Genomic DNA, 22233 nt, shown 5'->3' on the forward strand with positions numbered 1-22233 from the left:
CGTCAGATCTTGTTACAGATGGTTGTGAGCCACCATGTGGTTGCTGGGATTCAAACTCCGGACCTTCAGAAGAGCAGTCGGGTGCTCTTACCCACTGAGCCATCTCACCAGCCCCCCAGTGGAACTTTTAGTAGTTGATTTTTTTTTTTAAAAAAAAAGTAAGTAAAAATTCTATTGCACGTCAGGAAAGTGTGGTGACTGAAGAACTTTTTGGGTGCCATTTTTGTAGTCAGGATTAGGAGTGGAAGGTCCATGAGTGGAGAATGCAGCACAGAATTCACTTTGGTCCTCACTGAAATGTGGAAGTCACACTGGCATTGTCCAGCAATTTTCTCCGTAGAACTCTGTGGTCCCTATTTCAAAATCTCAGATATCTCCAATAGACACATGATGAATAGGCTCCCAGTCTTTTGCGCGCTATGCAGTATAGAGAACTTAAGATAAAAATTAAGATCATAATGTCAAATTTGAATTCACTATTCCTTAAAAAAAAATCATGTAATGTTTGCTGCATCTAGCCTGAAGACTAGAAAGCTGTTAAATCAGTCATTATGTATTCCCATGGGGATTTTGATTGATTTCCTTTTTGGTAGGGGGTTTTAGAGAGATGGGTGGCTTATGCTGACCCGGATAAAGGGGTGAAGAGGATGAGATTAGATTCCACGGTTTCCTGTCTGAACACTCACTATCAGAAATGGAATGAGTCGGGAGGCAGAGGCAGGTGGATTTTTGAGTTCGAGGCCAGCCTGGTCTACACAGTGAATTCCAGGACAGCCAGTGCTACACAGAGAAACCCTGTCTCGAAAAACCAAAACAACAAACAAACAAACAAAAGACAGAAACGGAATGAGGCTGAGGAAGTCATTTTTAGAATCATGACTTATTTGGCTGGCAGGCTGCTTAAGGATGGAAGGTCCAAAGTCAGGGCCAGCGAGACACGGCAGGTCATGACTGCCTTGTAAGAAGAGTGTGAGGAGATCCGTAGCATGAAGGCTTTTGTTTCACCTGGTGGTGAATTGGACTGGGCTATGCTTATACTTCAGCCTCTCCTCTCATCTTTGTGACCTATATTTTGCAGATGTGCCAAGTTTCTAGGCTGTCTGGGTAGCTCATATCTCGTCATTTTACTGACTATGTCGTCTGGATCAGAATGCTATGTGTCCATGCTGTGTGGCTTTGTGCATGCTAGGTTACTGCTCTAACACTTTTAATTTTCAGTTGTCCCATAAAGTTGCCCCATGTTGGCCTGCTGATCACTCTGAAGCCCAGGCAGATTATGAACACGACCAGCTCCTACTTCAGCTTTCCAAGTAGCTGCAATTACAGACCCAAGTTAACAAGTTGGCCTCAAGCTCAGGAGGTTGAATCCATCACAGTCCTTCTCCTACGAAGGTTTCATTATGTCCTTAAGCCTCAAGTTCAGCCATGGGAAACAGACGTTAAATGATAATCAGTATGACGTGCAGTCTGACACGGAATAAATGCTCACTAGACGACTTTTACGACTCAGTTAAAGTGGAGGGAGAATGGTTCTATATTAGGAATTCTCTGTCCCTGATACGACTGCACCCTGAATTTTCAGATTCAGACAGTTTATCTTAGCTTCACCAGTTTCTTAAAATCAGTTTTTATTTTTTTGAGATTCTAAGTCCATCATTTCCTCCTCCCCCTTTCTCCCTCCAAACCTTCTCAAGTTCCCATGCTCTTTCCCGTGCTTTGTTCTCTTTATTCATGGCCTCTTTTATCTTTCATTGGTGTGTGTGTGTGTGTGTGTGCATATGTGTGTATATATACATACATGTTCCTAAATGCATAAGTAGACCTGTTTCGTGATTCTTCCTGCCTTTGCTGTCTCTTCCATTAGAAATCTGATCTAAGAGCAGCACTGAACCAACGTGAAGGCAGAGAATAAACCCACTCAAACCCAAGCATGTCAATGTTTCTTCCTTAATTCTCAGTCACGGGAACACACACATTGCCGGCATCGCATGGCGAATTATCTACTTTTAAAAGTCTAGTTTGATTCAATTTATGGATGAAAGAAATCATGAAAATATTCAGATATACTTAATGGCCAGAAGGCAACACTTCATCTTTTCTGTTTTTAGTTCAGTTAATATGGGTAGCCCATGTTAAGAAGAATGGGGAATTTTATATCATTTCTCAATGTCTACAAAAAATATTGAAGATATTTTTACATTGCATCTGGCAATGCGCTCCTGGTTCGGTGACCATTTGGTCAACTTAGAAGCTGCAGCACCTGTCTTCAGAAAGTGGAGGCAAAATCAGCTGGTTCCTGGGATACCCCAGCTTTCCTTCTTATGCTCAATCTTAAGAGTACACCCCATGGAGAGGGGAGAGCAGTCACTGGCCCTCTGGGCCCTGTGTGCAGTTGCAGGGTGCTCCTGTGACAGTCACTCTCCTCCTGGCCCTGTGTGCAGTTGCAGGGTGCTTCTAGGCTATCTCAGGCATGTCCTTGGTTGTTTGTTTCAACAGTAGAACCACACCTTTGGAGGAGACACATGGCTAAGGGCGAACTGAGCTTGGCTCTCTTGTGTGCTCTCACTTCCTCTGCCTAGTCTGTCCCTATTTCTCTCCCCTAGGAGACTCTTCTTCGAACAGAGGAGCCTGCCTTCAGCCCTCATCTCTATGGCAAGTGATGTCTTAAAGGGTTTCTTCTAAACATTTACAGTTTTCTTTCAAAGAGGAATTCTACTGTACATGATTTTTCATTCCATCGATTTTTTTTTTTGGTGTCTTTTCATTTCTATTTCATTCTATCCCATTAGCTTTAATTATAATTAAAATATAATTTTGTGATTTCATTGAGCGTGATTATCTGTATGGTAAACTTTTGAAGAAATTAGACTTGAATTATTCTAAGTAAAAGGCATTTTTTTTTTTTTTTTTTTTTTTTTTTACTCTGCAAATAGAAACGAATTTCAGAAAGAATAATTAATTTAGATTTAGGTGAGTTCTAGGTAAGTGGTCTGCTTGGATGAATAAGTGTATCTGTGGTGGTTTGAATGAGAAAGCCCCCCCCAAGCTGTTCTATTTGCATGCTTAGTTCCCAGTTGAGGAACTATATAGGAAGGATTAAGAAGGGTAGCCATATTGGAGGAGGCTTACCAGGGGCTTTGAGGTTTAAAAAGCCCAACCCAGTCCCAGCCTGCTTCCCTCTCTGCCTGCTGTCTGGGGATCAGGGTGTAAAGCTCTCAGGTAGTGCTTCAGTACTGTGCCTGTTTGCTTCCCACTGTGATGGTCATGTTCTTTACTATCCTCTGGCACCCCGAGTCCCTAATAAATTCTTTCTTTTATGAGGGTTGTCTTGCTCATGGCGACTCTTCAGCTGTCAGACAGACAAAGATGTGGGACTTGCAAGGGTCTCCCCTCTCCCTGCCTCTCAGCCCCCAGGCCCCATCCTTGGCCACGACCTAGAGGCATGGCGATGTTTTTCCTTAGTTGTTTAAAGATACTGTCTTTTAAAAAGATACTTCAGGAAATTTTAATTCCTTCACGGAGTTTTTGCTTAATGTTGTTTTCTCAGGGAATTCTCTTCTGACCTCATAAATATAGCTCATTTTATTTTTAACTGTAACTTGCAATGCAGCCTTCCTCCTCTGCTTTGTATTAACTATAGTGGGGACATTTTCAGTCTCTTTATGCTTATGTGTTTAGTGTTTACCTTGTACAGATTCACCTCTCTCTCTCTCTCTCTCTCTCTCTCTCTCTCTCTCTCTCTCTCTCTCTCTGTGTGTGTGTGTGTAAAAACCTGCTGTATAGCATCTGGAAAGACTCTTTAGTGTACAAGAAACCTCACATATGGTTCCTAATCAATGTCTGTGGATGAATGGGAATCTCAGAGTGTTTTGTATTGTGTTTTTACTTCCAATTTACAAGTGTGGTCTGTTTGAGGTTAAGTGTCAGATAATCATTTTGTTTTTGCCATTTGATGTAGTGCGGCTTCCCTGAATCATTTGGTCACTGCCGTGAATATCGTGACAAGGACTAATGGGCTCAATTTATCTATTCAGGTAGTACAAAATTGCAAATCAGGCAAAAAATATTGCCCGTAGAGCTCTGCAATGGCTTATTCCCACCAGATTTTATCATTAGGACATTGACAGTTTTGGGTTTCAATAAAATAACTGCCTCTTCCCCTGAACTAATGAATTTCAAATACAATTTTTCTGATATTTTTGGTTGTGAGCCTAGCCTTTAATGGCTGAGCCAGCTCTCCACCGCAAAATATAGTTTTTCTAATGTGATGATTCAAAAACATCATTTCTAGGCTCTAAAGGAGAGACTGGTGACACTGGCAGCCCAGGACACCCAGGAACCACTGGACCCCAAGGCCCCAAAGGCCAGAAAGGAGAGAAAGGTAACTATCCCTTTTCTCATCCAACTCAGGAAGACTCTGCATCATTTTAAAGAAAAGAAGTTTGCTAGAAAAGAAAGCTAGATTATTGAAAGTAGACTTTTTAAAGTGTAAACACTTGATAAATCATCTCAGTATTAATCTGACATAAAATATTAGCTTTATACATGGCTAACTGAAAAACTTTAAGTTTATGAGAATATCATACATACACAGAGTAACACACACACACACTATATATATATATATATATATATATATATATATATATATATATGTATATTTCTCATATATATATGAGAAATAGAGGGAGAAGCTTTTTTAGTTATTCTTTTTTGATATAGTCTTTTTCTTTATTAATTATTATCTTTAAAATTTCTTTATTTCTTTATTTATTTATTTTACACTCCATATTTTATTTCCCCCCATCCACCCTCCTACTGCTCCACCTCCCATACCTCCTTCCCTTCCCCCTGTCTCCATGTGGATGTCCCCACCCCCCATGCCACTTGACCTCTAAACTCCCTGGGCCCTCCAGTCTCTTGAGGGTTAGGTGCACCATCTCTGAATGAACACAGACCAGGCAGTCCTCTGCTGTATGTGTGTTGGGGACCTCATATCAGCTGGTGTATGCTGCCTGTTTGGTGGTCCAGTGTTTGAGAGATTCAGGAGCCCAGATTAATTGAGACTGTTGGTCCTCCTACAGAATTGCCCTTCTCTTCAGCTTCTTCCATCTTTTCCCTAGTTCAACAACAGGGGTCAGCTGCTTCTGTCCGTTGGTTTGGTGCAAATATCTGCATCTGACTCTTTCAGCTGCTTGTTGGGTCTTCCGGAGTGCAGCCATGCTAGGTCCCTTTTTGTGAGCACTCCATAGCCTCACTAATAGTGTCAGGCCTTGGGACCTCCCCTTGAGCTGGATCCCACTTTGGGACTGTTACTGGACCTTCTTTTCCTCAGGCTCCTCTCCATTTCCATCCCTGTAATTCTATCAGACAGGAACATTTTTTTTTTAGTTATTCTTTTAAAAATTATTTAAACAATATGCTTTGATTATGTTTTCCCTCTCCCAACTCCTCTCAGATCCCACCACCTCCCCACCCACCCAACTTTGTGTTCTTCCTGCCCCTCAATATGTGTCCCTAAACCAAAACAAAGAACAAAAGCAAAATCAACCAACAACTAACCAACCAACAAATCAGAAGAAGATGCTAAGAGAGACTTTTAAACAACCTTTCCATAGGTTACTGGCCACCAGTATGACCCAGAGACTAGAAGCCACATAGTATAGTCTGTGGAGGAAGGGTCCTGCCTTTGTGTGTGAGATCTTTCAATTTTTCTTCCCTCCCCCAAACTCTAGTACTGGGTAGCGAGACTGTGCATGCTAGTAAGGGCTCTTTCATTCAGCTACACACACACACACACACACACACACACACACACACACACACACACANACACACACACACACACACACACACACACACAAACACACACACACAGAGTTCATTGTGGATACTTTTTCAAGTGATACAACTAATTTAGTACTAAATAGCACAAGACTAAGCATTCCTGTAAAATATTCAGCTCAGGTATAAAGCTGGCTGTTAAGGAGAATTTGAAGCCGTCTTTGGCTTATTCTGAAATCAAAGGCAGTATCAATAACGGGAAGCTGAATACATTAAATATTATAATATCAAAAGAGCAGAAGAAATAATTAAAATATAGTAATGGTTTTACATTGCCTGGAACCTGACAGAAATGAGCTAGCTTCTATCTACTTACAATCTGTTTATCAAGAAGATCTGTAGTTATGAGCACTTTCATTGATATCTTCCTGCCCAACCAGTCTATAATTCTATGAATGCATCAGCATAGAAAGCTTTCTGTCCCAGAAATGCCTTGTTCCTGTGTACTTTGAAGTACTATAAAGCTAAAGATTCACTAGGATATTTAGAAATTCCTCAGCGAATACTGGTACCCTGTAGAAATACCACCTATCCATCCGGTTTAATGGTTCAGCGTCAGTGTCACATGTGAGAAGGCCTAATGTCAAATATACGTCACCCTCCGCGTGGCCTGGGAGCTGCCTGACTCATTCCTACTAGAACAGTCAGTGAGGTAATTACTCAAAAAATATGCTAAAGTAAGAGAGAGCTCCTTCATACTTGTCAGTTATGTGATTTTCATTCTTGAAAACATTTAATCCTTTTGTGGCTGAATTATATTAGTAGGGCACCTGTGAATGAGCGATGAACCTCCACGACACTTCATACATTTTTGGAAGCTAGACTTGTGGAAGTGGAAGAATATCTAGGGAGGTACTGTAAGATTTGGTTCTTAAGAAGATGCTTTGATGAATGATCAAAGCAGAATTTCATTCAACCAGACTCTATACAGTGGCAACTCCACTTTTCTTTTACTTCCAGACTTAGTGGGGACTCCTGGTTAAGACTGAAAGTTAAAAAAAAAAAAAAAATCCAAAACCTTGCTTGAAAGGCTGCACACTGATCAATCACCATCTAACCAAATAATTTCAATGTAGGCAATTAATCAATCTCTTTAAATAAACTTAAGACTGCCAGTGAGGCTGGACATAGTGGCAAACATCTTTAATCCCAGTACTTGGGAGGCAGAGGTAGGCAGAACTCTCTGAGTTCAAGGCTAGCTTGGTCTACAAAGTGAACTCCAGGCCAGCCAGGGCTATATAGTGAAACTGAGTAAAAACCACTACCACTACCACCACCACCACCACCACCACCACCACCACCACCACCTCCAGTAATGCTGGATAAATGTGGCTAGTGCCCATTCCCAAGAAAGAGGGGAATAAGCTCAGTCCATCATGTCCATTCAACATCAGAACCTGTCAGAATCCATCCAGATATTTTTCTTTTATCCTATGGTTTAAATGTCCATATTTGTTTTATTTTTTTGTGCTCACTCTCTGTTTAAACTTATGGTGGGTGGCAAACAAAGAAGACATTTTGACTATTATTCAAAATTTGCAGTAGGGATAATGGCAGTCCATTCATCCACAGTCATTTGGAGGGTGTTAGGAAGTTCATGATGCGTTTGAAGAAACCTGTGAATACCATGAGCAAGAGGAGTTCTGCTTGAAGGGATAAGCTCTTAATCCCTTGTAAGTGGCTTACCATTAACCAGAACCAACACTCTTAATGTTCTTCAACCCTGTCTTCTTGTACTGTTTTACCTTTAAGCAATTTATTTTGCTAAGAAACATGGGAATGTGGTGCAGCTCTGAATCCCATGTTAGCTTTACCCCCAAAGACATAGTTGTGTCAGTATTAATCCTTGTTCCGTTTTAGGACTAAAGGGAGACCGGGGGGACCAAGGAGCAGGTGGCATTCCGGGGTACCCAGGAAAACCAGGAGAGCAAGGTAAAGTCCAATCGGCTGAGGAAGGACCCGACTCCTAGAGAGCCCCCGGTCTCTTTCTGTTTGTAAAAGCAGGAGCTTGCAAGGCTCATACTCAGACTCTCAATATTTACATAGCGCAGTGTGGTCACTGGATGAGGTCAGTCTAGGAAATGAGACATTAGGCAAATATGTACGCGTTCTGCTTCTTTTCTTGAGCTGTCACCAGAAGAAGGAAATCTCTGCATTACTGCTTCCGCGCCTGTGAGACTTTGAGCATGATGGGTAGGACGGAAACTGAGGTGGTTACGTGGGTTGGGAAGCTAGTGGAATAAGACAATTCTGTGTTGTCTTCAAAGTAAAAAAACAAAACAAACAAACAAAAAAAAAAAACCAAAAAGAAAAAAGAAGCATTATTGTTTCTTGGAAGGCTTAGTTACTCTGAGAACACGACATGGAAATCTTGCTCACTGTGTTTAATGACTACTAGAGACAGACTTTGCAGAGGCATGAACCAAGTTAACAAAGTCCCATTAATTGGCATTATTTTAATATTTTAGGTCTGTGGTAATAGCACATGTCATAGCTTATATGATTCTTAAACATTATTTTACTTTTTTATTTCAGGTGCACTTGGTCCCAAGGGAGATAAAGGAGCCATCGGCCTGGCAGGAACGAAAGGACAAAAAGGCTCCAAGGGGGAACTGTGTGGGAATGGCACCAAAGGAGAGAAAGGGGACCCTGGGGCCTCTGGGGTCCATGGCTTCATTGGAGAGCCTGGGGCCAAGGGTGAGAAGGGCGGTGTTGGGGAGAAAGGCTACCGTGGAGATTTGGGGGAAAGGGGGCAAAAGGGGCAGAAAGGCGAGAAAGGGGTGGAGGGAGAGAAAGGTAGCAGAGGAGATGTTGGGGCAGAAGGCAAAAGGGGTTCAGATGGTCTACCAGGGCTCAGAGGCGACCCCGGCCCTAAAGGAGAAAAAGGAGAGATAGGTTCTCCTGGTTTCACTGGACCTGCGGGACCAAAGGGTGAGCTTGGAAGCAAAGGTGTTCGAGGGCCAACCGGGAAGAAGGGCTCTCGGGGTGTCAAGGGTTCCAAAGGCGAGGCCACTCAAGTCCCACAGTCGGCTTTCAGTGCCCTTTTATCCAAGCCCTTCCCTCCCCCCAATATTCCCATCAAGTTTGACAAGATTCTCTCCAATGACCAAGGGGATTACAGCCCCATCACTGGGAAATTTAACTGTAGTGTTCCTGGGACATACATATTTTCCTATCATGTCACTGTCAGGGGTCGACCTGCTCGAATCAGCCTCGTGGCCCGCAACAGGAAGCAGTTCAAATCCAGAGAGACGCTCTATGGTCAGCAAGTAGATCAGGCCTCCCTCCTCCTCATTTTGAAACTGAGTGCAGGAGATCAAGTGTGGCTGGAAGTGTCAAAGGACTGGAATGGGCTGTACGTCGGCCCTGAGGATGACAGCATCTTTAGTGGGTTCCTTCTGTACCCAGAGGAAACTTTTAGAAAGTCACCATAAATTTGGGTTTTGGACACTGCACTTCTGATTTATTCTATTAACCTGGAGGAATGCTCTTAAAAACTTCGATTTTTTCATGATTATAGATACAATACTGAAACATTTAAAAAATATACATCATAGAGTCAAGCATTCCTATTTCAAAACATCTCCATTGAAATATTTATATGTATTTGAGAATCTGTATATTAAGTATGTAGCTAACATTTTTCATTGAGCATTTAATGGCATTACTGATTCCATTTAAGGAATTATTAATGACAACATTCAAAGCTATGAATGAGACTTATGATTAATAAGTAATTGTGTGGTGGTTTGAATAAGAATGGCACCCATAGGTTCAAATATATTATAATATTTGGTTGCAGGGAGTGGAACTGTTTAAAGGATTAGGAGGTGTGGCCTTGTTGGAATAGGAGTGTCTTTGTTGGAGGAAGTGTATCTCTAGGGGTGGACTTTGAGGTTTCAAAGCTTGTATATCAGGCCCTCCTTCTTGATTTGGATATAGAGCTTCCCACCATGATGGTCATGTACTTTACTATTCACTGGAACCATGAGACCCAAATTAAATACTTGCTAAGGGTTATGTTGGTCATGGTGCCTCTTCACAGTAACAGAACAGCAGCTAAGACAATATCCTTCTAAATACTTTGTCTCACAGAATGACATGTCACTCCATTCTGTGTGACTATGAGGCCAACAGCTGACAGATCATGATGACAGCTCTTTCGCAAAGTCCCTGATTCTCTTGGAAGGGTTGCTTTTCAGTATAACACAGGCATCCTCCTTTCACTTTAATTCAGAAAAATACACAGGCAGCATGACAGAGAGTTGGAAAAATATCTTCAAAATTTATCCACATGTAAGGATTTTCACATAAGCTTATATCATGTAGACTAAGATTAAATGTAAAAGGGAAAGTTGATGAAGATGTCACTCAATTAACAGTTCATCCAATTACTGTGTATAGAACTGAATGTCCCCAAGAAACTCAAGAACAAGATTAAATTAGAACTGATCAAAATTTCTGCCCTTTCTTCATGATAGAACATTTAATTCTGATACATTCTTTGGCATCATTATCATCATCTCTATAATATTAATTCCAGTTATTCAGTTAATGTTTTGGGAGCAGGTGGGGGTAAAATTCATTTGCACAGTGAATGTTTAATAACTGTGAATATTGGATAGTTCAGCAGTTTCGCTCTTTTTAAAAAGTGAAATTTATCGAATCCAAATGGAATTTGGTTTTTACAGAGGTATAGTTATACAGATTTTCACATCTTTGAGTGCCAAGTCAGGAAATGGGTGCCGGGGAATTTTCTGGTCATGTTCTGCCAACTTGGGCAGGCATTAGCTTTTGAGAGTCTCATCCATATGTATATGAACAGAGCATTTCCCCAACAGTTCAGAGTGGTGCCATTTCTAGATGTTATTGCGAATCACTAGAGAAAAGCAGCTTCCATGTTAAACAAATGTTGGAAGTGGTATGATATATCTATATACAGTAAAGGTTCATCAAGCCCATTAATGTAGTTCCTGACATTTGTATAGAAAATAAATAGGCTTAATTTTATTTTACTCCATGATCATGTTTACTGTTGGTTTTGAATTCATTCCATGAACAATATTCTTTAGGATGTGTGCAGGCTGGTTTTGTGTGTCAAGTTGACATGAGCTGGAGTTATCACAGAGAAAGGAGTCTCAGGTGAGGAACTGCCTCTATGAGATCCAGCTGTAAGGCATTTTCTCAATTAGTGATCGGGCAGGGAGGGCTCATTGTGGGTGGTGCCATCCCTGGGCTGCTGGTCCTGTGACCTATAAGAAGGCATGGTGAACAGACCAGGGGAAGCAAGCCAGTAAGCAGCACCCCTTCAAGGCTTCTGCATCAGCTCCTGTCTTCAGGGTCCTGCCCTGTTTAAGTTCCTGTTTCGACTTCCTTTGATGATGAACATCAATGTGGACATGTAAGCTGAATAAACCTTTCCTCCTTAGCTTGCTTCTCAGTCATGGTGTTTTATTGCAGTAATAGAAACCCTGAATAAGGCAGGGTGTTAATTTTGGAAATGTTGCATTAGTTTCTTATCCAATGATTTTTCTTTTGTGTAGACCAGAATATAACTTTAGTTATGACTGTGCCTGTAGTTTTTAGAGGAAGAATGAGATAGCTGGCAAGTGTTTTAAATAAGCTACACCCCACTTGAAATCTTTCTTTCCTAATTTGGGTACTTGATAGTGACATGATTCAGGAAAGAGTTTTATCTTTTGTATTTTGATTCCCATGTTTTTTTTTTCTTTTTTTAAATTTGTGTTATTTTATTTTGTGTGTATGGGTGATTTACCTGAGCTTATGTTTATGCACTATGTATGTGTTTGGTACCCGAGGAAGACAGAAGAATCCGTTAGATTCCCTGGAACAGGAGTTACATGTTGATTGTGGGAATCAAACTCAGGTCCTCTGGAAGAGCACTGAGTACTATTAACCATCTCTCTAGCCCCTTTTCCTTTTCTTTATATCCTGTCTAACACTGAGTTTGAGAAAGTTGAGAACCAACTAGCAGAAGAACATAGAACAATAGTATCAGACACACACACAGACACACATACACAGACACACACACACAGACACACACACACAGACACAGACACACACACAGACACACACACACACAGACACACAGACACACACACACACACACACACACACACACACACACACACACACACCATGTTACCAGATATGAAGACAACCAGAGAGGAAGCAATAAACATGTAAGTTTTATGGTACCTGACAGTGTCAGTGATGGACATTTTATAGGAAATCTAAAATACTCAGGGTTACAATATAGGACTAATGGTAACTATGAACATTTTACAAGTTATCAAAACCAAAGCAGTTTCTGGATAACGGGGATTGCTTTGGAAGTATCTTTGTGATATTTCATACTATGAGGGTAGAAAAATGGTACAGATGTTCCCATCTTTCAATATGTCATGTGTGCTATCTTATTAAATAGATACAAGCATGGATCGCCTTCTATCCTAATGATTTAGGTTCAATATTTGTCTATTCCTAACTTAATGACTACAAATAGCCATACCTGAATGTCAATCCTGAACACCAAACTACTTAGATTGCCATGAATAAAACTTAAATTAGCACAGCCACACCAAGTGTCTAGGATTCTCATACCCTCCAACTTAAATAGTGACTGCTGCTACCATTTGTCCAGAATAGAAACCTTTTATCACTTGTTTTTATTTTTACTTAAGTACACTTAATACTTCAGGGCCTATCCAGTTGGATGGCTTTCTCTCATGTTCTCTGCCACAACTCCTGTCAAGTTATCATAGTTTATAGCCTCCTATATCAAAATAACCTTCTAACTGGATTCCCCTAACATCTAAAGAAAATGGGCCCGACAGACTACACACTATTATTTAAAATATAAATGAAGGTAACAAATTGTTCGTTAAAGTATGGCCTACTTCTCTACTTTGGAGTATGTGCCATTTTATTGAAAAATCTATGGAAAGCTATGGTTTTATTAACATGATTTAATGTAAACAAGATAGGTAAAATGAGTGAATTAATACACAGGTATGCTAGGATTGGATGAATAATAAGATAAAGATGTTAATTCAATAATTATTTATTTCCCCATAGATGTCATTTTGCAAAGCTTAATTTCTATTGATAATTTTGTCAAGTTAATCACTTTTCTTGTATCATTGTATTTCATAGCAATTAAAAAACTTATATCAACTTGGAAAAATTTTGCTTAGTTGAATTTGTAATAAAATTAAAAAATGAATTTATGTATTACATTCAAATATTGTAACCGGGGCTAGATAAAAAGACATTATCACTGTTATACACAAGTTGCAAAATATTTAAATCCCATCATATAAACCCATGTTTGCTTATTTTAGCATCCATTTTATCTATCTCTTAAAGTGATATTTTAGAGCCTAGTTCCATTGTGGATTTTCTTTAGACTTATGCAAATACAAATTTGAGTAATATGAAGAGTTAAATATTGAATAACATCTTTTAACTATTAAATGTTCAGCCTTTGCAATTACCATGTAGTTCGTAGGTATGTCAAAAATGGTGACATAGTCATCTAGTAAGATGACCCTAGGTTATTACATGCCTGTCCTTTCTTTTCATTTCAACCCTTACTCAGATACAATGTTTTCAGGGAATCTTCTTGGACCATCCAACTTTCAGCAGCAAACATCATGTCCTGAGCCCTCCCTTCACTCTCTTCATGGTACATGCCTCACCTGTGGACTTTCTTCTTATCTATCTTATCTCAGAAAGCAGGTTCCACGGAGCCAAGCATTTTCAACTGTTCCTTCTTTTTTACTGAAAATATTTTTCCATACAATATATTCTGAACACAGTGCTCCCTCTTTTATTTTTTCCCATATCCTCTCCGTAGCTCCACTGTTCCAACTCCACAATTCTTTTTTCCTCTCTCTTTAGAAAATAAACTGGCAACTAAAATAAGATCAGATAAATAACTTAAGCAGACATCTAACCCCTACTGAAATAAAAGAAGTATTTAAACAACAACAACAACAGTAGCAGCAGCAGCAGCTGCTGCTGTAACTCCCCAGGGACAGCTGGAGTCAATGCAGAATTTTACCAGACCTCCTACGAAAATTAATGCCATTACTCCTCAAATTACTCTGCAAAATAGAAACAGAAGGAACAATGTCTAATTCTTCTGTGTTGGTAACAATTATCCTGATGTCCAAACCACAGAAAGACCTAGTAATAAAAAGTAAATTACAGACCAATTTATCTTATTAACATAGATGAAAAATTTCTCAGCAAAACACTTGCAAACTGAATCCAAGAACACTTAAAAAAGATAAATCCATACTGACCATGTAGGCTTCACTCCAGAGATGCAGGGATAGTATAATACATATAAATCAATTATGTAATCAACCAGATAAACAGACTCAGTGACACAAACCATGTGATTATCTCATCATATACAGAGAAGACCATTGACAAAAATCTAACATCCCTTCATGGTAAACGTTCTGGAGAGACTAAGGATACAAGGGACATATCTCAACATAATAAAGGTAATTTAAAGAAAGCAAAAAGTCACCATCAACTTAAACAAAGAGAAATTCAAAGCATTTTTGCTAAAAACAGGAAGAAAAGTATGTAAACTCTATATCTATTCAACATAGTGCTTGAAGTCTTAGCTAGAGCATAAGACAACTGAAGTAGATCGAGGGAATACAAGTGGGAAAGAAAGACGTCAAGTATCTTTGTTTGTAAATGATATAATTCTATAAATAAAAACCCCTAAATACTCTGGAAGAAACTTCTACAGTTGATGAAAACTTTCAGCAAAGTGGTAAGATACAAAACTAACACAAAAATTAGCAGCCTTCATATATACACATGACTGGGAAAGAAACAGGGAAACAACAACTTTCACAACAGCCTCAAAAGTAGTATCTTTGAGGGTAACTCTAACCAAGCAAATGAAAAGATGTATAATAAAAAATTTAAAACAGTAAAGAAAGAAATTGAGGATATCAGAAGATGGGAAAGATCTCCCATGTTCATAAGAAATGACTAAAAAAAAAAAAAAAAAAAAAAAAAGAACCTGCACTTTCAATGTTAACTCCATCAAAATTCCAACACAATTCAACACAGAAATTGAAAGAACAGTTTCAGTTTCATATGGAAACACACACACACACACACACACACACACACACACACACACACACACACACACCAGGATACCTAAAACCAATGCTATTGGTATCATCATCTTCAAACTTAAATTGTACTACAGAGCTGTAATAATAAAAACACCATGGTCTTGGCATAAAAAATAGGCACACGGATCAATAGAATCAAACTGAAGACCCAGACATAAGACCACACACCTATTAATGCCTTTTTTTGAGAAAGAATTCAGAAACACATACTGGAAAAAGATTATATCTTCAACAAATGGTGCTGTTCAAACTGGATGGTTGTGGGTAGAAGATTTATACTCATTACCCTGCACAAACTCCACTTCAAATGGACCCAGGACCTCAACATAAATGGCCAGTTACACTGAATCTGATAGAAGAGAAAATGGTACAGTAAAAGACTTTCTGATCAGAACACAAGCACTAAGAACAATGATTAGTAACTGGGACCTGATGAATCTGAGAAGCTTCTGGACCAAGCATGGGATACCATTAGTTGGACGAAGCAGCACTCTACAGAATGGGAAAAGACCTTTATCAATTATACAGTCGATAGAGGACTAATACATAAAATACATTGAGAATGAAAAAAATGTCCATCAAGAAAACAAATAACCCAATTAAAAAAAATGAGGCTCAGAAGTAAACACAGAATTCTCAAGAACTGAAATTCAAACTGCTGAGAGACACTTAAGGAAATGTCCAATAACTTTAGTCATCAGGGAAATGCAGATGAAAACCACTTTGAGATTCCATTTCACACCAGTCAGAAAGGCTAAGATCAATAAAACAAATGACAGCACATGCTGGCAAGGATATAAGGTAAAAGGAATATTCATCTATTTCTGATGAGAGTGTATATTCCTACAGCAGACATGGAAATCAATGTGGTGGTTCCTTAGGAGGCTGGGAATCGATCTACCCCAAGATGCACCAATGCCCAAAAGACTCTACACCCTTCTACAGAGGCGCTCGCTCACCCATGTTCATTGCTGCTCTATTCATAATAGCCAGAGATTGGAAACAACCTAGATGTCTACCAGCAAATGAGTGGATAAAGAAAATGTGGTACATTTACACAATGAAATATTATTCATCTGTTAAAAAAAAATCAAATCATGAAATTCAAAGGTAAATGGGTGAAACTAAAACCAATCATAGTAACTTAAGTATTCCAGATTCAAAAAACCAAATATGGCGTGCATTGTGTTCTCTTTATATTATTTTATTATTAGCTTCTAAGCTTTCTATAGGCATTCTACAATCTACATAATCACAGAGTCAGGGGCTATATAGTGGCATGGTGTTGTTGGAGGTGGGGGCTACGTGCAGGGGGATTTGAAAAGGGCTGTAAGAGAGAGAATTTGAAAATGGACAGCTAACTCTAGAAGACATTTGGGGGGGTCATATGAAAACCTACGATAGAAAAAGCTTCTTAAAATAAATACATATATGAAAGAAATTTTAAAATACATACATATATGAGAGAGAGTCACCAAATCGTGGGAGAGACAAAGCTGCATCTAGATGTCTTTTATCTCCAAGTAAAACCTAATTGAATTATTAGCTAAAGGAGCTCTATAGGAACCCGTGGGACCGCGAAAAGCAGCCTGTTTTCTAGTTGAGCTAGGTTTAAACCCCGGAGACCCAGCAGATTAATCTGCAAGGGACAGAGGGAAGTTAGCCACACACTCCCAGACACTAGGCTCCTGACATGAGGCCCCAGCTCCATAATTCTGTGGTCTTCAGTTATGTAAGCTGTTCAGACTCTACCCCCACCATTTTAACCCCCCCGAAAACCCACCCCCAACATCTTACGGAATTACCAAGGTTATTGGTTGCTCTCCACAAACTGTTACCTATTGACAACATCTACATTTTCTCATTGAACACACAAAAGTCATCCTGGTGCCTAGCTACAGCTTTCATCCTTATTTACTGGTATTCATGGCACTGAAAAGCACTCTTTACACCAACCCAGACACAAACTATTCAGTCTGTAACAGTGACCTGTCTGCATGATACACTGCTGCCATAGAGGCACAAAAGTTGTGGTAGTCAACAAAGCTGATCAATTTAAGGTCCTCTCCATAAGATGGAAGCCATGCCTGTCACTGCTTGGGGGGCCAAGAACCTGAGAATTGATATGTCATGGACTTAGGGGAAAACCAAATACTATGGTTTTACTAAAGGAATGGACTAATAAAGTGACTCCTTATAGTATTCTGTTGGACTCACAGATCCGTGTCTTCCTCAGTCATCATCAGGGATGCCTCCCTCTGCAGTAGGTGTGAACTAATGCATAACTGGACAATGTGTAGAGGTGCGAGACCTTGGAACTCTCAGTCCTCAGTGGGGTGTCTTCATGACATCCCTCCCCTGAGAGCACTCTGTGGAAGAGGAGCCAGAAGGATTATAAGAGCCAGTTCAATAGGAGGACATTAAGAAATCAGTGCCTTCCAGACACAACAGGACTGGTGCACATAAAAACTTACAGAGACGGCCAGTGAACACAGGGCCAAGGCAGACAGGGTCCCAACACTGAGGGGGGCGGGTAGGGACATGTGTTACCATCCCTAACCTATAACCTGTCTTCAAGTGTCAACTGCTGGCAAAGGAAAAACTAGTTTTCTTCAATGAAGTCCCAGTGGGTACACAGACCACACTTAAGGGCAGATCCATGATTTATAGTAGACAGCCTACACAAAGTGAACTCAATGGTAATTTTGGAGATCATTTTGTCTTATAATGCTTTGTTTGGGCATTTTCTACCTTGCTTGCCTTTTGCTGATCTACAGTGGTTTTCAATTCTGTTCTTATGGTGTGTGTGTGTGTGTGTGTGTGTGTGTGTTTTCTTTTTCTGTTTACTGTTCTATCTTTAGTGTCAACATATTAAAACCCCATTAAAGGTTGATAAAGTCCAAACCAGCAAGGCAGTAGGAGATCTCACCACAAGGTGGGGCTCACAGACTGTCTCTCAGTGTCCATTTTTCTCTTGCAAGGAGAAACTCAAATATCTCAAGCCCTAAACATACATTTTGCAAGGCAGATAAAACGACAAAGGCTTTACTACCAAGGACCTGTTTTATATTTTGTTGTGTTTCTGAATGTCCCATGTTTCTCTCCCTCTGCTGAGACACAAGGGTTGGACAGATCTCAAGTTGCAGTGAGGAATTTACAACTAAAGAAAAGAAGTTGCTGTTCTGGGAGAAGGTTCTACGTGTTCTTGTCTCCCACTCTTGTACCAAATAGGTCATTCTGATTCCTGGAATATAATACTATAATATAGTGTAAACCCACTTACAAAAAGCTTTTAAAGTGGGACAACTAGACTAGAGGTTAAAAATGTTGTAAAGCTTGAAAGGATATTTGGAGAGGGTAAACCTGAGAGCAGTGCACTGTGTACAATAAAAGTGGGAATGAAGGATGCTGGACATGATAGAGAAGTTTGAGTACTGTTTCTAGGGTATTCACATTGTGCTTTGTGTAGGTCTTTGCGGGTGTGAGGCATCCTGAGGGATACCTGTCACTTAAGTGGATTGAAGCATAGAGTGGTCAAGCAATATGTGAACAGACACAGTTCAGAGATGGGGAACCGTGGACCTTGCTTATTGAGTCTAGAAATCACACACACTCTTAGGCGGCAGAGTGGCACATGATTATTTAAAAGTCTGGCCACTTGAAAGCTAGCAGAATGGAAAGGGAACTAGCCCGGATAAATACCTATTTATTGTTGTTTGAAATATAAGAATTATACTGAGTCGAAGGTTTTATACCTCAGTATAGGGGAATGCCAGGGCCAGGAAGCAGGAGTGGGTGGGTTGGGAGCAGGGGGGAGGGGGAGAGGATAGGGGATTTTCAGAGGGGAAACTAGGAAAGGGGATAATATTTGAAATGTAAATAAAGAAAATATCTAAAAAGAAATTACACTGAGTCTAGTAGAGATCACATAGGAAATTAGCATTTCATGATCTTCCCCTGAGGTAATAAATGTACTCGATAACATCTCACTTATCTTGAGCTTGAGGGAGATGCGGAAGATCTTGGACTCTCAGTTTCTTTGCTCCTTGCATATTTATTGATTTATTTGGGGTTAATGCGTACTAGGTTCTGTACTTGCTACGGAGGATGAACCAACTGCCAAGCAACATAGATGAAGAAAAACCCCTCTGTTTTCATAGAGCGCAAGAAAAGAAATGAATCAGCTAAGTTTTTAGTTATGTAGCATCCATCCTTAGAGGATGACAAATGCTTTTGGGAGAAAAATGAAGCAGTGAGAGGGTCTGAGAGTGGAAGGTGGTAAAAAGGGGGCTTGGAAGAGGCATCAGTGAGAGAGTAATGTTTGGGTCAAACTGTGGAGACGGCAGGAGAACAAGTCTACTTGGGAAAACACGATGGACATTAAGACAGTATTCCTGATGGCAGAGACTGTCTAGCACAGAGGCCAGGTAGTTTATGATGGCAACGTGGGCAAGGTCATGGGAAGTGGGATAAGGTCTGAGAGGCAACCAGGGTCCAGACTGCATAGGACTTTTAGGCTCATGTGACTTGAGATTTTACTCCGAGTTTGTGGATATGCACTGTGCGTCCTCATCTCTTCAAGGAGAAAGTAGATACCCTATAGCGGGATTGTTATTGACAGACAGGATCCACTGGTTTGCTCTTTGAGTGCCTGCTACAGCTGTAGTGCTGCCTCTTTTGAGGCTATGTCTTTCCAACAGAAGGCTAAACCCAGCAACACAGCAGTCTTAGCATACAGGTCTGGCCATTCTGGCTTCCGGAGGTCATTCAGATGCGCACCATTCAACCCTTGGCACTGTTCTCCCACTGGGATTTATTTGTTTTCACGTCTGCTTCTGGAGACCCTGTTCCAGAACAATGCGATACACACACGAGAGAGTAGACGATGGAAGAGTTTTGTGGACTGCTCACTTACTCTGCCATTCTTGGCTTTCTCCTTGTTCTCAGATGGTGCCCAAAGAATAAATGCACGAGAAAACTAAGATCAGTACACCACTGGGAACTTGAGTCTGATAGTTCTAAGGAACTGTCCTTATCTGACTGTGGTCGATAAAAGCGCAGAGTCAGGAACCTGAAGTTCTAGGTTAAGATTTCATTTACTTAGATATTATATAGTAAGGGTGAGATCTCTTGGTGTCTGTCTTTGCCTCAAGATTTTCATCTGTGCAATAGTTTCAGTACTTTAAATGAGTTTACATTCACAAAACTCTTAGAACTGGGTTTGGCACATAATATATCTTGGATAGGTGTGTTTTTGATAAATAAGAAAGCTGTCTGTATTGATCCAAATATGACAGAGATTGTATTTTGTACGTGGATGAGACTCAATTTTACTAGCAGATATACACAATATTTTCAGCTGTTGGGTTTCTGTGGAGATGCAGGGGTAAGGCCAGGACTGGCTTGAGCTCAGTATAGGATCAGAGATGATGTTGGGGGAACAGGAGCTGTGTTTTAATCAAGGCTTCCCCTCTGAACATGTAAATATAGTGACTTATAGAGGATACAGAAGTGTTACTATTCTGAAATGAGGCTGTGATTCACCCTTCAATATCTCTAAAATAGAGTGAATATAAGAAAGTGCATGACTTCACCTTCATATGTAGCCCCCAGGGCCACTGTCTTTGATTGCCACACCAACAGTATGTTACTTATAGACCTGAACAAAGCACTGAACGAGGACCCACCTCAAGATGGATGTTTTGCTGATCTGAAAGGTAATGACAGTGACAAATGGGACCTCCCAGTGGACCATAGCGAGGGTTAGCAGTAGGAAATTGCCTCGGCTCAGTGATTAAGGCAACATCAGCAGTTGGAAGACAGGAGCAGAGCAGGTGGCCTTGGTCCTGTTGCTGCCTCATCTGATCGGTCTTTCTGGATGATGGCTGTGAGATGCATCTGCCTCCCCTGCAAACACAGCCCTTTCCTGATTCCCTATTTCTCCCCTGAGGATAAATGAGCACCAAGAAATTTGGAACATCCAGATTATTCAATGTCACAGATCTCACCAAAGCAGCATGCCCACTCTCCTTGGATGCTGAATGCAAGTTAAAATTGCTTCTGGAAAAGGTTTTTCGAAGGTCTTACTCATTTATTTTAATTCAAGAGAAATTAACGAGCACCTACTATGTACCAGGCACCAGGCCTAATGCCAGGGACACAAAGATGAATGAGATAATTTCTTGTCTTCAAGGAAGTCACAGTCGAATTGGAGAATCAGCTAAGTGAAAGCAATGGTTGTTGTACTCTTTCTGTCGGTGTCTCTAGGGTTACCAAAGACCTAAACACCATGGGTATTATTGGAGGGATTGAGATTAATTCAGAAAGCTGGTTGATCGATGTTCTTATTAACTACCCCAAAGAGTACTAGGTGAGCAATTTATTTCAAAAGGTTCAGCCCCAGAAAGAGAAAAAAATATTAAATAAAAAAATCCAAGAACAACATTTTCACAATTGAGTATTACCTTGTGGGACCCTAAATCTTGTTTCTGAGACCATGGATTGATGTGGGAGAGAAGACTAGGGAACGCTAGAGGGAAATCAGGAGATGAGCCTGGAGTGAATCAAGGGCAAAGAGAGGAACCATTATCATTGCTCTCATCTGAGCCTGGAAAGATATTGATAATCATCTCACCAGATCCTCTTGAGAGAGATGAATTCAAGCCCCTTGATCACCAGTGTGTGGTATGTGGTCCCCCATGGTCATCCTAGCATACTCACAGCCTAGCCAAGGTAATTGAGTTAAAGCGAAATGTATTGGAATGTGATGTACCGATAGGAAAAGTGCACAGGTATTTCATATAGAGCTTTTAAACGTTTTCTTTTGGTGTCTGTATGTGGGCTCTATGTGTGCATGTTGGGAGAATGTATGCATGTGGAGGCCAGAGTTTCAACTCAGATTCTCTTTTGCTTGTGTTTCGTTTGTTTGCAATTCAATAAGCAGGTTGAACCTGCTGACCACTGAGTTCTAAGCCTCTGCCTGTCTTTTCCTCTCTAGTGCTTGAATTAAAGCACTCTGGCTTTTCTTTTTTCTTTTCTTTTCTTTTCTTTTCTTTTCTTTTCTTTTCTTTTCTTTTCTTTTCTTTTCTTTTCTTTTCTCTTCTCTTCTCTTCTCTTCTCTTCTCTTCTCTTCTCTTCTCTTCTCTTCTCTTCTCTTCTCTTCTCTCCTCTCCTCTCCTCTCCTCTCCTCTCC

At 40.3% G+C, this 22233-nt stretch overlaps 1 protein-coding gene across 1 annotated transcript in view; it reads left to right on the forward strand.

Annotated features, from left to right (window-relative positions):
• Otol1 (otolin 1) overlaps nt 1-9861 on the forward strand; it is a 23320-nt gene extending 13459 nt beyond the window's left edge. Inside the window, exons 3-5 of the mRNA XM_021197035.1 lie at nt 4292-4381; nt 7705-7776; nt 8380-9861. Of these exons, the coding sequence (XP_021052694.1) occupies nt 4292-4381; nt 7705-7776; nt 8380-9278 (1061 nt within the window). The 3' untranslated portion in view covers nt 9279-9861. The remainder of the gene's footprint in view (nt 1-4291; nt 4382-7704; nt 7777-8379) is intronic.
• Nucleotides 9862-22233: the final 12372 nt, after the last annotated feature.

Source organism: Mus pahari, chromosome 4 (genome assembly GCF_900095145.1).
Source record: "Mus pahari chromosome 4, PAHARI_EIJ_v1.1, whole genome shotgun sequence".
NCBI lineage: Eukaryota > Metazoa > Chordata > Mammalia > Rodentia > Muridae > Mus > Mus pahari.